Below are 16,408 nucleotides of genomic sequence, written 5' to 3'. Positions count from 1 at the left end.
ATTGGTTATGTGAAAGAATTTATTGTCATTAAAGAAGTAAATTAATCTAATGTCTGTTGACAGGTTTTATTAATTAAAGAATAGACTCAACGCACATTAGAACATACACATGCCACACCTTTCAGGAAGATTCTTTTTGTATGAGAATTGATTTCTTTACGTTCTATTGATCTGCTATAAAGAATGTTAAGATCTCGCATCCTGCTGTTGTGCGCAATATATATCATTAATAAAAAGAGACTTAATTCTATGTCTCTTACATCGCGCCATTCATGCATATTATGTGCACTACATATTATAATCTTTTTGTCCCATTTTTCTTTTCACTTCTATTGCATTACTAGGTAAAAAAACAACAAAAATTAAACATTGTAGTTATGCAATACATCCACTGGCAATATGAGAAGAGAACGAAGAAGGAAAGAAAAATTTGTGCACAAGTCAAATGCGGAAAATGGTATCACAAGAAGCTTAATTGTACTATAATGTATGCAAAGTATCTATTTACATGTGAGTCCGTTATCCCAGATAACATCTGCATTTGTTGTGTGGTTCGGCGAGAGGAAAAAGCAGTCGGTGCACATTCTAAATGTTCGAGCACAGATAGATTTCGAAACCAATTTGCACTTGATCGCATTAAAATGCATTGAGCAAAACAAATCACGAATTAAATGTCATCGATAAACGTATGTTGAATATTATTCTTACTTAAATCCTATTAATGCGGATGAAATTTTTGTGTATTACTTTATGATTGCGATTAATGGCAATGAATATTAATCTATGATAGTAAGGCCACACATGGTGTGGGACTTTTCTTGTGCTGAATTTTCATTTTTCCTCTTTTACGAACATTTCTGAGCTTGCTGTGATGATTCTTGAAATTGGAGCCTGAACTGTTGTAATTATGATACAGATCCAGGATTCAAAGCTCACGGAATGTCAGATTGTAATAAAGAATTCCTTATGGATTTCAATAGTCACAATTATGTTTATTCTTCGGAGTTCAAAATAGTCTTAATAATTTTTATTCTTTGGAATTCAAAAACAATCTGAACATTTTGTATGAAAAAGGATGTTCAACTATGTACAATAAATATTATTCAAATCTCAAATGGACGTTATAAGATCTAAATATCAATGAATAAGATTAAAAACGTAAAGTCATCGATATGACGATTAAATCAGTTCCTTAAACATCAAACTGAATTCAAATTCATGTCCAAGAATCTGACCTCACATGTAGCATCTTTAATAATTCAGCTATTGATCTTAAATGATAATCTTTTATTAGAATTGCTTCCTCATGAGATCAAGTGTGCAGAAACAACTAGCATAGTAGATCTTGATTGTAATCCACAATTTGCAAAAAACTACTTAATTTTTCAATGATTTGTTAAGTATAAATTAAGCACAATGTGTGTATAGCAAAAAATTTGCAATTGATTTTAAATTAATTTCTTGTGTATCAGATAACAGGAAAGAAATAAATCTCAATGTGTATATATCGACACATGCATATAGACTCAATGACTTTTTTTTAAGCTTAAATAATAATTACGGCAGAAATAATTATTTGCAATAGACTTTGTAATTTTACTGGCTATGTATGTAAATTTTTTAATTTTATTTTCATAATATGGAAATCGAGTCATTTACGAAACGTCGAAGAAAGACATCATGTGACATGCTAGATTATGCTTGTCCGTATAAATCTATACTCTCAATCCGAAATTATGTGAAAAAAAATAGCTTTTGCAGCGGAGGCTTCAGTTAGCATTGAATTGATCGAGTTGTGTCGAAAAAAAAAAAGTTGCAACTTCCTTTTAGGTAACCAAGCGATCGCAGTAAATGTCTTAACTTTTTTTTGTACAATGTTGACGTTTCTTCTAGCAAAGCCGTTGAGCTGAGACAAAATCTAATCTTTTATTAAGTAATCTGGTAAATTGTATGTTTAAGCAAATTACTCAGGATGTTAGATGTCATGATGACTAGAGCAGATAGAAAATTTAATATTTCAGGTAATGATTTGTTAGGAGTTATATAAAAACCAAAACATGAGTGCCAATCGATCGCAATTTTATATAAATTGATTACTTTATGCTTAATTGCGATTTTGCATAAGGTGACATTTTTCATTTGATTATGCTTTGTCTTCCGTAGACATGTTTGGGTGTGAATCTTTTCTTTCTTTTTTATGTAAATTGATTAGTATCTAGTTACACAAGCTTTTTTTCTAGTGCATCTTCTAAATAACAGATTTGTTTAGATCCAGATGGATTTCAATCTTTTATAATTGTGGCTGGATGTAAATGAATTAAAAACTGTGTTTATTCTTCGAAATTTAATTGCAGACTGATCTTTTGTATAAAAAAAGTGTATTCAACTATGTACAATAATTATTATTCAAATTTAAAATGAACGTTATGGAGCAATCAGATATCAAAGCCTACTCTTACGTTTTAGATTCTCAAAACTCGACCTTCTTACAATTAGCTATACGTCACTCAACTCCTTCTACATCCTAACTCTTAAAAGCACTCAAGGAAAAACAAATACTGTATTGACTCTTTAAATTTCTGTTGGCTCACACTTGCTAAGTCCATAATGGAATTGTTGACTTATTTCATACATATTTGAGTCCTACGTATGATTGAATGCACTAATTCAATTTATATTACTATGATCTTCGTTGACTTTGTGCAGCATCATTTTTCACGCCTACTACAAGAAATTTTACCTTCTGTCAATTAAGTATGTGACAAACAGACCTTATTTGCATTTCAAAGAAGAGATTTTTTTATTTTTATAACGCAGTCATTATTAAATCATCTGCTGTAGCTTATGTCTGTTGCAATACTTCTGTTAAAGAGTTTTTGAAACATTTTGAAAACCTTGAAAATCCAAAAAAAATCTCTTTTTTTATGATTTAAATGAAAACTTAAAGCAATTCGGATGTGAATGCTGTTGATTTTTCTTCTTTGTAGTTTATGTGTAGGTATCGTCTATTTTTTATGATCATTTTGACCTGCTTGCTCTAATAAATTTCCGGTTATGCATTTTCATATCCAATTTTTTTGTGGCAGACATTCATTAACTTAAATTAATGCAATAATTTTTTGGGAGAGTTTAAAATTCAATTAAATTTTCCATCATACGCAATAAATTAACATAATTGGTATTCAGCGTAATTGATGGTAAATTTCGAGTAAGTGAAAATAATTAATATAAAAAGCAAAACTCATTTCTTAGGTACTTAGTTTATGTTCATGTTTGCGATATCCTTGAATTAATGCTTTACGCAATTCTGTCATTATAATTTGCAGAATTCACTACCGATTAAGCTTAATTTGCCTTTTAAGTTCCATCACTAACAAAGTATTCATTGTAAGTTTTTTTGTCCGTTAATTTTTGAATTAGGCAGGATTTTCAATGTTAATTTTCAAATTTTATTTGGCCGTTACTTTTCAAATTCCCAAAATAATATTTTAATTTGAATTTTTTTCGGCCGTTAAATATTGCAATCTTGCTTGTAATTGTCGAAACAGCGCCTTCATTGACTTCATGCCATTTTTACTGATTTGCGACGTTTTATGATCATTTCCATGTGACTTTACGCCATGACTAAAGTAAATTGTTTTATTACATCACTTTGCGAATCAACAGATAATTTTCATATTTCTTCTTGACTGTTCACCATTCATCGCCATTAAAGCCCACATTAAGAAAATTTTGCTAGCGTCAAATTAGCAGACATAAAAAGAAAAATTTCCGAAAACATTTGACAATGTAATTTTAGGTATAAATTGCGAACATTTGAGGCGAATTTATGCTTAATTAACTTCTAGCTTTTATGAGCGAACTTAAACTTTTATGTGTTAATCTCTAGCATTCAGTCCCTTCTTTATATTTTTTAATGACTTAATTGCTTTGTGTAAATTGACGATCTAGATTCTTGAACTAAGGCACTAACTATATGCTGATTAAAGGTAATAATCTTCATAAATTGTAATCAATTTTATTGATAAATTCAATTTTGATGTGAAAATGCTAGAATTAAGTTCTAGTCAAAGGATAACAATAAAATCATAAGTCATTTAAATTTCCATAAAGCCTTCTCCAGTCGATAAAGTTTTCCTATCAGCAACAGTATTCTCCCGAACAATGAAATTATGGCCAACTAAGCAGTTCTTTAATGTTGATCCTTGCTTAATGACTGCCTTATCGCAAATAATGCAATTTTCGAGTATGACTCTTTCTTCAACTGTAACTCCATTCATCAAAATGCTGTCGGTTATTCTTGTCTTCGGTTCAACATTACATCCAATTCCGAATATTGAGTTTTTAATAGAAGTCTTCTCGGCAATGGTCGAATTTTCAGCTACAGCACTGTCACTAATTTGATTTGATTGGATCGTTGCGTTTCGTGAAACTAAAGGTATGTTAGGATCGGCTAATGTATGGAAAAGTGAGACAATCTTCTTATTGGCTTGACAATAGTTAAGTAAAGTATTCACGCGCATACAGAATGTCTCTTCTGGTGCAACATATGCAAAACAGCGAATCAGTTCAGAATTTGTTGATCTTTTAAGGCGTGAAAATGTATTTAAATTTGTTTGCAGAATTTTTTGATCTAGTTCATTTTGCTTGATGTGCTCAAAAATATCATTTTGGTCGAAATTTACTTCAGAGAATCCAGAAGTTAAGCTCTTTAGTGGACGTGACAGTTGCTTCTTGATGATAAATGGTAAAAGTTCTCCTTTTACAGTAGAAAACTTATCAGAATTGGCAATATAGTTTACAACCCATTTCTTAAGCAAATAAATATGAGCATCGTTGAGATTACTGTGAATTGTCATTTTGCCGTGTGATCTCAACAAATGACCTGGCAATGAAAGGTTTTCTTGGAAGTCAGTTGTCGATGCCAAAAATAATAGGCGATTATTTTCACTGTCAATTCCAACTAAATCACGTTCACTTTTCTGTTGTTTTACTTTTGGACCAGGAATTACGATTGGGGTAGGATTTGCTTCAACTCCTTTATCAAAAAGTGCAACACATGAAGCATCATTCATTCGAAACAGATCCAGGACAGGGAAGAAGTCAATATTTGTGATTGTATCGCACGAAATCAAAATCACGTCACTTTTAATTTTCTCACTTACTAATCTCAATGCATCAGCAGTTCCATAATCTTCTTGTGACTCTTGATTCAAGCAAACAAAATCATATTTCACCTTCTGAAGAGGTAGTTTGGATATTCTTTGAGCGATTTCATTCTTCTGTGATTCCAGCACAATTATTGTTACATCTGAGAGATTTCAAAAAATAAGTAATTAAGCCTTAAAATTCATGTTATGTTATCTTACCTTCGAATCCATATTTTGAACAAAAGTTTAGCGGGTAGAATATCCTGAAAAGAGATTTAATACATTAGATACGACGAATTAAGCAACAAAATAAAAATATTACATGTAAAATTTGAAAACGTATCAAAAATTACGAAAACTTACAGTGGAAATCCTCCAACAGTCAACAGACATTTAGGTCTACTTCCAACGATGTCTCTAAATCTAGTTCCGACTCCAGCGGCAAAGATTACAGCGTGAAACTCCATTTCTTTCTGAATTAAATTTATTTTCTGAATTTTTTCTAAACCTCACTGCATCAACAAACTTTTTTTGCCAACAAAGTTTCTCAAGGGTTAAAAATTTAAATTTTAAAAAACCGTTGAAAGATGCTATAAAATTTTTCTATAAAAATTCAACCATGTGAAGATCATGACTATGTTGAGATAGAATATTGATGATTATTGAATGAAAGACATGCTGTATAGTGTAAAAAACAGTTTCTTTATTGAAAACTTTCTTTAAAAATCAAAATTTTACAAAAGAAAAAAATTTGATGGTAAACTTTCTTTAAAAATCAAAATTTTACAAAAGAAAAAAATTTGATGGTAAAGCCTGAAGTCGTGAATGCAGTAAATTTAGTAAATTTGATTATTTTATTTGTATAGTAAGTAAGATACTGATTACTACCAAATTATCTGAGGTATTCTTTTAAACACAAAAAAAAAAATTTAGTTCAGTCTGAAAACTAGCAATATCGTTGAATATTCGACTTTTTTCATTATGTTATGAACAAACTTATTATCACAACATAGAATGTAATTTCACAATGTACAGGTTTTATTTCATACATAAAATTGCACGTCTCATGTATGAAAGGAACCGATGGATGTTTTTACTGTTTTAATGAAATTCTTATGGATCGTTTTATAAACTAAAATATGACGCTTAACATTAATATTTTCAATTTTTATGCTTATTTACATGTGACTAAACTAGGCTAAAAATTACTTCTACGCTTTAAAATTTAAGCAGCAATAAGTAAAAATTAACAGAATATTGGCACTTTTTTCAAAAAAAAAATTAAGCACCATTAACAAGCAAAGAAAAAATGCTTAAACGTAAATGTGATTAAAAAAAAAATATTTTAAGCAGATGCCGCGACCTTTCGTTGATTGCCTGCATTTTGCCAGTTTTTGATGATGTTTAATGGATAACATAAAACTGCTGAAAATGTAATAAGTCCTCCGGCGACCATGAATGGCAAATCATATTTTTCAGTTACTTGAAATAGATAACCTGAAAATTCATAAGCAGTCATGATGAACAGGAACTTTATATAATTAATAGATTTTCTTACCAGCTAACGGACTTCCGAAAATAGCTGCGATACCTTGAAACAGAAGTAAGATTCCAAAAGCATTTGTGAGCTTTTCTAATCCCAATAACTCGACAACAATGATTGAACGTAAAGCAGAGAAGCAAGCACATGCGATTCCAAAAATGGCGGTATATACGTATTGTGCTGGAATACTCATGAAATATCCACTGAACATTGTAGCGAGTCCACCTGCAGTGATGAAAATGTTGTTTAAATACAATGCACTAATGCCTTCAAATGAACTCAGCCAGCCACAAACGATCCTAGCAATTGTATTGAAAACTCCCAAAGCAGAAAGGAATAAAATTGCTGTATCTTTATGAATCTTGAATTGTTTCGCACGATTGGCAATGTACATGAATGGAACGAAGAATCCCAACATTGTAAAGAAGCCACTCAATGCTAATAAAATGAATGAGTAGTTCTTGAGAAGAGAGACATCCAACATAGTTGATAATGTTCTTCGTACAGCTTCTGGACAAATTGTGCATTTTGAATTGTGATTTTCTTCCTCTTCAATATCCCGTTGAGTTGGCATGTGTGTTACACTTAAGTGATATCCTAAGGATGTTTGTGAGCGATATTGTGGCAGTTTGGCTAATGATCCAGAGAAGAAAATATCATCTCTGTACATGGGTCTGCTAATGTCTTGACGACTTCCTCGTCTTGAGTTTGTTTGACTTTCAGTTCCACCCTTTCTTCCTGAAACAGTATGACGACGACCTGATGAAGAACTAACCACAGCAACTTTAACTTCATTCTTTTCCAAAAGAGTTCCATTTTCATTTTCCTCAGCCTCCTCTGCCTCACCAACAGGTCCCAATTCATGTGCATTAAGTGATAAAACATGTGGTGGATGTGTGAAATCCTCTGTTGGAGTTGCATGACCTGATCTCTTTTGTCCTTGCTTAATTTGTTCCAATTTTTTCGTTGTTGAGCTAATGTTAATTTGTGTGAGCTTGTCAAAATTTTGAGACGGCCTTCTTTCCAAATTTACACCACTTCCTCTATAAAAAGAAACCAAACTTGTGTTATAGCTGAATTGAAACGTTAAATTAAAAAGGGGATTTACCTGAAAATTTCAGCAGCCGTAGGATAAGTTGTGTTATTAGCTGTCCCCATCCATGTATTGTGGCTTGAATTTGGCACAGAATATGCAAAACGACCTTCAGGCAATGGCTTTGTGAATGCTGGTGATTGGAAACTATCACCAATCAGAGATTTTTTTTCAGGCACTTCATCATCTTTCACATCACTGACAATTGTTGGTTCTATTGGACGGTAAGCCAGAGCAAAAACTGAACACAGTAAGATCATTCCAGCTTGAATCAAAAGAGCTCCACGCCATTGATATTTTTCAACTAATTTGGTCGATATAGGTCCCATAACGAAGGTACCAACTCCTGATCCACACAATGCAATTCCAGTTGCCAATGGTCTCCATTTCTCGAAATAGTATCCAACGATAATAACTGAAGGCATGTAAATGAAACAAAATCCAATTCCACCAAATACACCATACAGAATATACAAATAGAAAATATCGTGTACATTGAAGCATAATGCGAAGGCAAGTGATGCAATTAGGGATCCGAAAATTGTCACTAAACGGAATCCATATCGATTTGTTAAGGCTGATACGAATGGTCCGACGATCAAATAAAATCCGCTGAGAAGTGATCCAACTAAAGCTACTTGTGCCGTAGAGACTTTCAAATCCTCTTGTATGTTCTCTATGAACATACCAAATGAAAATACAATACCATCAACTATTAAATTGCAGCAAAAACTGGCGATCTAAAAGATACAGGAAATTTAATATTGACCATAGATAAAAACATTAAAAATTTTGCAATCTCTTACCATAACAATCCATGCAAAACCTCCATCAGGAGGTATAATGATAGTAGCTGACGTAACAGTCGGTTCCACTTCCTCAGGTTTCTTCAAAATTTCTAGCTTTAAGCCTTGTTTATTTTTGTTCGTGTTCCCATTTTTCGGAACTTCATTTCCACTTTTCGGCGTTGACGCGTCATTATCTGCCATTTGAGCTTCCACTATCTATACAGAGAACTACACAAATAACGAATATTCTTATCAATATTTCATCAAAACGTCACAATATTATAATTCATATGCAAACTATTGATTTAGACTACTTTATAGGATTTACATCATTTCAGTGTTCAGCGACCGTCCTTATCAAAGTAAATACATTTTTTATAAATTTGGTAACTTTTTACGTATTTTATTACTATCGGAAACACACATGTTGCTTGTATTAAGTTAAATTTTGAGAAGTCATGCCTCTAAATGAGTAACGGATGGCTTTTCCGGGTAATAAAAAAATTAATACAATATTGATGAATTCTTATCCCGAACAGCACACAACTAATTTTTTATACACGGCGAGTTATGGTTGCCTTAATGATTTTTGAGAATTGCGTGTCGCGACTGGTGGATCATGTAATCGACAGTATTAAGATGTATCACAGAATGTATACTCAACCATACGAAATTTTGTGTACTAATACATGTAAACAATGAACTTTTCAAATTTTTACATTAATCATCAATAGATGTCTTATTTTTAAACCTTTAGCTTGTTAGATTGGTGATATAGCATGTGCAATACTTTAGTACTAACAAATTTCAACTAAAAGTACACAATTATCCAAATTAAATTTTCACAAATTTCTTTCATAGTGTTAGTGTTTACAAAGAAATTCAAATTTTTGACCGTTAAAAATGACAACATTTTTGTATGAGAACAACTTTATATCTTGAACAATATTTGAACACGTGTTGATCGGGAACTAGCTCTTATTAAAGAGGCCAAATAAATTTCACCATACTTTCTTATCACAGAATAAACCGGTTTTTTGATAATCCCGCCAAAAACTTGTTTACCCTAGTTTAATCAAGATTATCACTCTAACAGACAAAATGCATGATCATGAGTATGCTCACTTGAATGATCATGCTCAAGTCCTCAATCAGTATACAAATGTGCTATGCTATTTGTCTGTCATGATAACAATTTGTCATAATTACAATCTTTAAAAGATCCAGGAAGATTTCATAATTAAGATTGATTTATAACATCTCATGTTATTTTAGTTAGTTTCAAGTACGCACACACATTATTATGCATACTCAAGTGATATCTTATCAGATATTCTCAACTCAGTCACAAGTCTTAATTGAAAAATTGAAAAGATTTGAATGAGTGTATAAAATGCATAAATGCAAAGATATTCTTCGATATGCACATGACTAATGACTTTTCATCGATTTAGCTACATGATTAATAGGAATTTGTGCATAATTAGCTAGAGAAATGTGATTAGGAATGTAGTTATGTGCCTAGCAGACATGTTGTTGGTTTATTAAATTACTCATTTTGCATTGACATGAATATATAAAGTTACAAGTGATGTGCAAGAATGGAAATTTTTAATTTCCAGTTGAGAATTAATTATACACATAATTTTAAACTCCGCGAATTGGATGAGCAATCAATATGATTAAGCTTTTGTATCTGGTTTTCTTCTCTCACGTGCATTTAATTATCTTGTGTCGTAGATGATTTTAACGTCGTACGTAAATTAGGTGAGTCAGACAATTATAGTGAGTTTAAGATTTACATATCATGTGACTTGATGAGGACTTTTGATCATTCGAGACTAAATATGAAATCTTTTTAAGGACGACAACTGTGACAAAATTTAAATGCAGGGGCATAGCTAGATATCTTTTGAGGGGAAGGGGAAGAAGGGTTTTGACAACCAATTCCAACTAAACCCTCTTCCTGAATACGCTCCTGTTTAGTCCCACGCAAGTATCACGCCGACCGCAATTTCTCATTTTCTACAGTGACTGCCTTCTGAGTTAGTTGCCCACTCAATTACTATCTATGAAAGCTAACTCCCACCCGATTCTATAGACATCAACTGTCAACCAACCCCCTAAATTCTTCATTTTTGTACGCATCATCATAGAATGTGTTAAAAAAGAAAGCAAAGTACGACGACTCAATTGACTTTATGGCTTCAGCACGAACATATTTTTCTTGTTGTAACTGATTCATACTGATTGGATATGCTCTTAATAAATTGAGTGATCAATTTATTTATAAGCAATAGATGTAAATTGCCGGCTTGATTTATCAATCAGATGCTTATATAGTGAGCATGAATTTTAATTGGTAGACATATAACATAAGAATTCCAATAAGAATTTAATGCGAAAAGAAACGTGCCTGAACAGATCACATTTGATCATGTCTTGTACAATGGTGTTAATGTGTGTATATTATGTACTGCGTGTGCACATGTATTGTAATAAAATAGCACCAAAGATTTTAAGTAAAAATTGTTTATATAGAAGATTATTTTAATTGGAAATAAGCAATATTTACAGACTTATGTCTGTAGCTATTCATTTATTCATGCTAGTTTTATCTCACATTTTCCTACACAATCTTGCAATAATTGAAGACAAAAGATATTAAAAAGTTATGGCGCTAAATTCCCCAAATCAATATTATAGTCGTCATTGTTGATTTTAATGTCACATGTGCTTGTCTTTTCGTATGAAATAATGTAATATATCAGTATGACAGAGTACTAGTTAAAAATAGTATGCAAATGTGGATACCAAGTATGGTCTTCAATTTTTTTTTTCTTTAAGTTTCACATTGCGTTTATTATTTTTAAAATTCTACGAATTTCAACTCATACATGCACAGACATTGACAGAGAAACGGATAAAAAGTGCAACGTGTATTTTTTGTTCTTCTTTCTTTTGTGTTCTTTCTCCTTAAAAAGAATCAGTAACAAAATTTTATCTCTTTTAAACACGACTATTAAATCGCATGGTGCATACTTTTCATTCAAGAATCTCTTCATGAATGAAAATCTAGCCTACGAGAATCAATATTTTGCATTATTATTTGTTTTCAAGTCATACTCGTGGATGATTCGTTATCTCTGCTAGAGTTCTTTTAAGTAGATCATCTCGTGTGTTCTAATCAATAAGGAATGCTTAATGCTTTTTGTTTGATAGACAAAACAAAGAAATATTATTTATTTTTTAATTAACGAAAGAGATTACAACGAAGTTGGGGTTCATAACCTAAATTATTGTTTTAATGAGTAAATTTTTTTGATTAAGTAGGCATTGAAAAGTTCGTTGAAATAATGAAAATTAGGAAAAATCGCAAAAATTCAAAAATTATGGTAAAGTTCAAAAATATTTGAATTCTACAAATGCCGTTAAAATTAAAGTTCAAAATTCAAATTCTACAAAAACCGTTGTAATATTTGAAATCACCGGCCAAGTTCAAAAATGTTTAAATTTTACAAAAACCGTTAAAATGTGCGTCAAAATATTTTTCAAGAAAAATTGAATTTTAAAACAAACAAAGTTGTCAAAGCCTTCTAAGCCAACTTCGAAAATCTAAAAACCGGTGATATTTCAAATTCAAGATGAATTGAGATTGTAAAAGAACTTAAAATTTCAGTTCCAAAATTCAAATTCTTTAAATCCATTGACTTTTAAAAGCCTCAACTGTAGTTAGATAAGACTACTCAAAGATGAAAATTTACGTCTAATTCATTCACATACGGAAATTTTTTAATGACTTTTTCATTAATTATCATCATCGCAGTACCAAGAAACACACAAAAAATATTCACCCAAATCCGGTGGCTTTTAAATAACTTTCATATCTGTTGAATGACGAATTGAAAATAGAAATACTTCTGTCGAGCCCCTTTTGAGGCGCAAAACAAACGTTGAAATGTTCATGACGTAACACTTCTTTTTTTTCTCGTGTTTTAAGTTCAATAGTAATATATGTGTATCACGAGTGTATCTGCGTCTTCCCAAAAAAAAAAAACGAAAAAAACCATTCACTCATGATGACAATACTGATAATTACTTAAAAGTTTGAAAATAAACACATTGTATGATTTTACAAAAAGAGAGCGTAGCAAGTTATAACGATAAGGAAAAAAGAAGTGACAAGTGTCATCTGATCAAGTGGAAAGTTTAACGCATAGGAAATTCCAGAGATCATAAAATGCTTATGTATTATGTTAGATCTCACAAAATGTATAACATAATGAATTAATTGATGCCACATATAAACTAATAGATATATACACGCGCTTCCTTCAATTAATAAGTTTATGTATCTAGTTACCCAAGCTTACTATCACACATAATTTAATATGTACAAAAAGTGAACAACAGTTGGTAAATGAAAATAGTACAACAGTCGCCGTAATGTTATCAACTGAATCACCTATTTCGAGCAGTTGTGGATAACCTGTGTGCCGCGACACAACTTGATGTTGAGCCTCTACCGAAATCATATACAGCATACGGTTCATGGTAGTTTGAACTATATTTTTGGCGGCATAGTGTGCCGCGACACACAGGTTGCGCATCACATATTAAAAGACACTCTGTACACACTATTTTTTTTTCTTTTAAAATGTGCCGGTTCCGGTTCAAAGCCTCTTCAATTCATGTAAATACACACGATGGCAATAAAAATTGTTGATTTATATTTTTTTGGTAATGTCCTTGAAAGCACTGTCGAATTTGATAATATTATTGTTTTTATTTTTTAATTGTAGCAAACATATACAACACCACAAAAAAATGTATAAAAAGAGAAGACGAAGAAGAAGGAAGGAAAGAAAAAAAAAATTGGAATTCGATTTCTTCATACTGTTGCTATTATTTAGGAACAAGAAGAAGAAATGTGCATGACGAGGAGAGAAAAAATATCTCAAAAAAATGCTTATGTGTTTCCGAAACTCTCAAGATTATGCTATTTTTAAATCATAGAAAGTAAGTCTCTACGAAATTCTTTTTTGCCTTTTTGTAAAAATAGTCTAAAATTAATTTTTTTTTTTTTGCCATAAAGCTGATCACAGCGTTGATCAATATTGATACAAATGGAATCAAACTTAATGTCACTGATCACCAAAAAAAGAATGTCTCTTGTCTACGTATAAGCACTTAATATTAATTCTAAAGTTCAATTACTTAATGATATTCAGGTTTATGCGATTGAAACTTCCGAAAGTTACGACTTAAAGGCACTGAAAATGAGCGACTTTATATATATAAAAATTCCACAAAACTTCCAAAAAAGTCGATTAAAATAAATAATTTTATATATATTTTTTTGTTAATGTTACTCCACTGAAGTCTATCTCAATACTGAGTGTGTTTCTTCTCAATGTTTCCCAAAAAAAAAAAAAGTTTACAGACATGTGTACGGTCGATATTTGTGTGCCTTCATATACCAACATAAAAAAAAAAAGTTCTGTGAGATCGCACACATAGTTAAAGTGCAAAACGCACATTTGAAGAGAATATCAAGTAACTAACTTTATCACTCCTTTTTTCATTTCTCTTTTTGACTCTTCACGTTTTGTTCTTGCTTGCTTGCTCGTCGCCTGCTTTAACGATCGGCTTTTTTTTTTTTGCATGTGACAGAAATGGTTCAATGATCCCCTTTCTATTTCGCTCTCTGTTGACACATGTGATAAGATTTATCATTATTATTATATGCCATAAATATTCAGGTATGCTAATGTGCTATGGATATAACTTAATATTAATCAGTTAGACAAACTAGCTCTCTTTATTAAATTTTTTATTTGATCGATTATTGATATCAGAGTGGATAGATAAGTTTTTGTGCTGAAATTAAGTTTGACTGTGGGTGATCAATTTAAGTTCTAATGACAGGGGTTGATAAGGGTTTTAAAGGTTATCATATTAGGGATCTGTATTTAACTGGGGATGGGAAATTTGCAAGTGAAGCTAGTTATTGAGCTACAATCAAGCACTTTTTAAATGAGTTCATGAATCACAGTTAAGGTCGGCAAAGTAAGTAAGGACTGATCTTCAAGTATATTTGTAATTTTTAAGTTTGCGTAGGAGCGGATTAGACTATGAGTAATAAAAGAAGTCGAATTAAATAAGCATTTAACCCATTGTAAAATTATTAATAATTCAGAAATTCTTAGGTAATGAGGCACTTGTTCTAGCTGAGAAATTGACACGTATGGACGGCAAGAAAAGTTATCAATCAGATTTGATGTAGATCTAGAATACATCTACGCAATTGTGTAATTTTTTACGACTGTCTCAATAGTTACAAGCTTGATCCTTCGGAAGCTCCGGTTCGGTTACTGTCAAATTTTAATATTTATTTCGGAAATGTATTCATACACTTTATGTGACATTATAGTTTACGACCGATGCTTATCGGTGTTTGCTTAAGCTTCCATTCTTCGAATTTTTTTGCGAATTTTACCCTTATGCCAATTGGATATGGCTTAAGAATTTCAAATATTGCGTCTCGATCTAACAATAAAAAGGACTCCATGCCGATTTTTTCAGCTGTCAAATTTATATAGAATTAATATAATAAATTGTTATTAATAATTAAACTTTGTTACCTTTAAAAAGTGGAAACAGTGCTCCAAATCCTAAGTCATTTAGAATGTCCCCTACTTTTCCATCACTTTCTTGGAAGTGGATCATATGATCCAAATCGGTTCGATATTTTTTTACTGAAAATAAAATTTTAATTAGCACATGCATTTTTATAAATTTCAATCAAAAGTTACCTCTGGTTATATCTTTAGTTGTATTATCCAAATTTTTATTTTCTTGATCCATTTTACGGCTGTATTTTACACTTCTTTCTATTTAATAACAATTCATCTAAAAGTAAAAAATTTTGCAAATAAAATTTTTACAAATTTTAGCAATTTTCTTTTGTAGTGTTAGTGTTTACAAAAAAGTTCAAATTGTTGACCGTTAAAAAGGATCGAATTTTTGTATGAAAACATCTACATATCTTGTAGTATAGCTGAGATAGTTAGATGTGCAATATAAATTTGAAATCAACTTTATCATTAGGTCTGCGGATTTTTACGAAATTTAAGATACTCAATTGTTAAAAAGTTGATTCTTCGAAAGAAAGTTTCGGTTTGAAATAGACTCAAATTTGGTATGAAGTCGAGTCGAGTTTTCCATACAAAATCTGATTCAATTTCCAGCTCTATATTTTAAAAGATTATCAAATCTGAAATAAATAATCTATTATTTTAAGTTAGGTTCGAAAGGTCCATACTGCGATTACAAGGGACGTATTCAGGAGAGTGTTTTGGGAGTCAAACACTCCCCTTTCCATTTTTGCAAAAAGTTCCCAGTAGGCAAAGAGACAGTTTTTGGGTACCGTAGTGGAGTTTAGATTCCATGAAAACATGCTCTATGCCTGTTAGGGTGTTCTTCATTATGATAGGGGTTTTCGAGGCAATAATCCAAAAAATACTTAATTTTGCAACTGATACAAACAATTTTCACACACCAGCCTCAAAGAAATTCTTGCTTCGTCCTTGTTCAGTTATTAATTTGGCATTTCATAACAAGTTCCACAAATATCAAATTTGATCAAAAAATTGCAGCTTGTTTTTCTCTAGAGAGTTTCTATTTTTAGCTAGGACATACGTGACAAACCGTGTCTTAGAAACTTCAAGAACAACAGTTACTAATACTCACTTTTATGGTCTTGAATCACTTAAAATCAATTTTTTTGTCGAAATTTCTTACGAGGCGAAAACAAATTAGACACTGAATTTAT

General features: G+C 31.3%; 2 protein-coding genes and 1 long non-coding RNA gene across 3 annotated transcripts; all 3 read right to left on the bottom strand.

Annotated features, from left to right (window-relative positions):
- Positions 1 to 4,002: 4,002 nt before the first annotated feature.
- On the bottom strand, positions 4,003 to 5,687 carry eIF2Bgamma (eukaryotic translation initiation factor 2B subunit gamma). Its single transcript, XM_070642566.1, has 3 exons — positions 5,514 to 5,687; positions 5,370 to 5,413; positions 4,003 to 5,311 (listed from the first exon to the last, which is right to left on the bottom strand). The coding sequence occupies exons 1-3, from the start codon at positions 5,615 to 5,617 to the stop codon at positions 4,098 to 4,100; spliced, it is 1,362 nt and encodes a 453-aa protein (XP_070498667.1). The 5' UTR covers positions 5,618 to 5,687; the 3' UTR covers positions 4,003 to 4,097.
- A 248-nt stretch (positions 5,688 to 5,935) lies between these two features.
- LOC139092603 (monocarboxylate transporter 5) lies at positions 5,936 to 13,956 on the bottom strand. The gene is made up of 5 exons (XM_070643079.1): positions 13,792 to 13,956; positions 8,593 to 8,802; positions 7,802 to 8,526; positions 6,709 to 7,736; positions 5,936 to 6,647 (listed from the first exon to the last, which is right to left on the bottom strand). The coding sequence occupies exons 2-5, from the start codon at positions 8,773 to 8,775 to the stop codon at positions 6,496 to 6,498; spliced, it is 2,088 nt and encodes a 695-aa protein (XP_070499180.1). The 5' UTR covers positions 8,776 to 8,802; positions 13,792 to 13,956; the 3' UTR covers positions 5,936 to 6,495.
- A 989-nt stretch (positions 13,957 to 14,945) lies between these two features.
- LOC139093451 (uncharacterized) lies at positions 14,946 to 15,454 on the bottom strand. Its single transcript, XR_011544692.1, has 3 exons — positions 15,390 to 15,454; positions 15,219 to 15,332; positions 14,946 to 15,159 (listed from the first exon to the last, which is right to left on the bottom strand). It is a non-coding gene; the product is annotated as an uncharacterized lncRNA (long non-coding RNA).
- Between the last annotated feature and the right edge of the window lie 954 nt (positions 15,455 to 16,408).

Source organism: Chironomus tepperi, unplaced genomic scaffold, assembly GCF_022539635.2.
Source record: "Chironomus tepperi strain 1889 unplaced genomic scaffold, CSIRO-AGI_Ctep_v1 contig_16, whole genome shotgun sequence".
Lineage (NCBI taxonomy): Eukaryota > Metazoa > Arthropoda > Insecta > Diptera > Chironomidae > Chironomus > Chironomus tepperi.
The sequence above is the reverse complement of the archived record's forward strand: the minus strand, read 5'-3'. Positions and strand labels throughout refer to the sequence as shown.

Excerpts from the sequence above, each read along its gene's own strand:
- eIF2Bgamma (XM_070642566.1), bottom strand. The coding sequence starts at position 5,617 with ATGGAGTTTCACGCTGTAATCTTTGCCGCTGGAGTCGGAACTAGATTT. Across the intron at positions 5,414-5,513 it reads ACTGTTGGAGGATTTCCACT|GATATTCTACCCGCTAAACT; the intron begins GTAAGTTTTCGT and ends ATCTCTTTTCAG. Across the intron at positions 5,312-5,369 it reads TTCAAAATATGGATTCGAAG|ATGTAACAATAATTGTGCTG; the intron begins GTAAGATAACAT and ends GAAATCTCTCAG.
- LOC139092603 (XM_070643079.1), bottom strand. The coding sequence starts at position 8,775 with ATGGCAGATAATGACGCGTCAACGCCGAAAAGTGGAAATGAAGTTCCG. Across the intron at positions 7,737-7,801 it reads ACGGCTGCTGAAATTTTCAG|AGGAAGTGGTGTAAATTTGG; the intron begins GTAAATCCCCTT and ends TTCTTTTTATAG. Across the intron at positions 6,648-6,708 it reads TTTCGGAAGTCCGTTAGCTG|GTTATCTATTTCAAGTAACT; the intron begins GTAAGAAAATCT and ends ATGAATTTTCAG.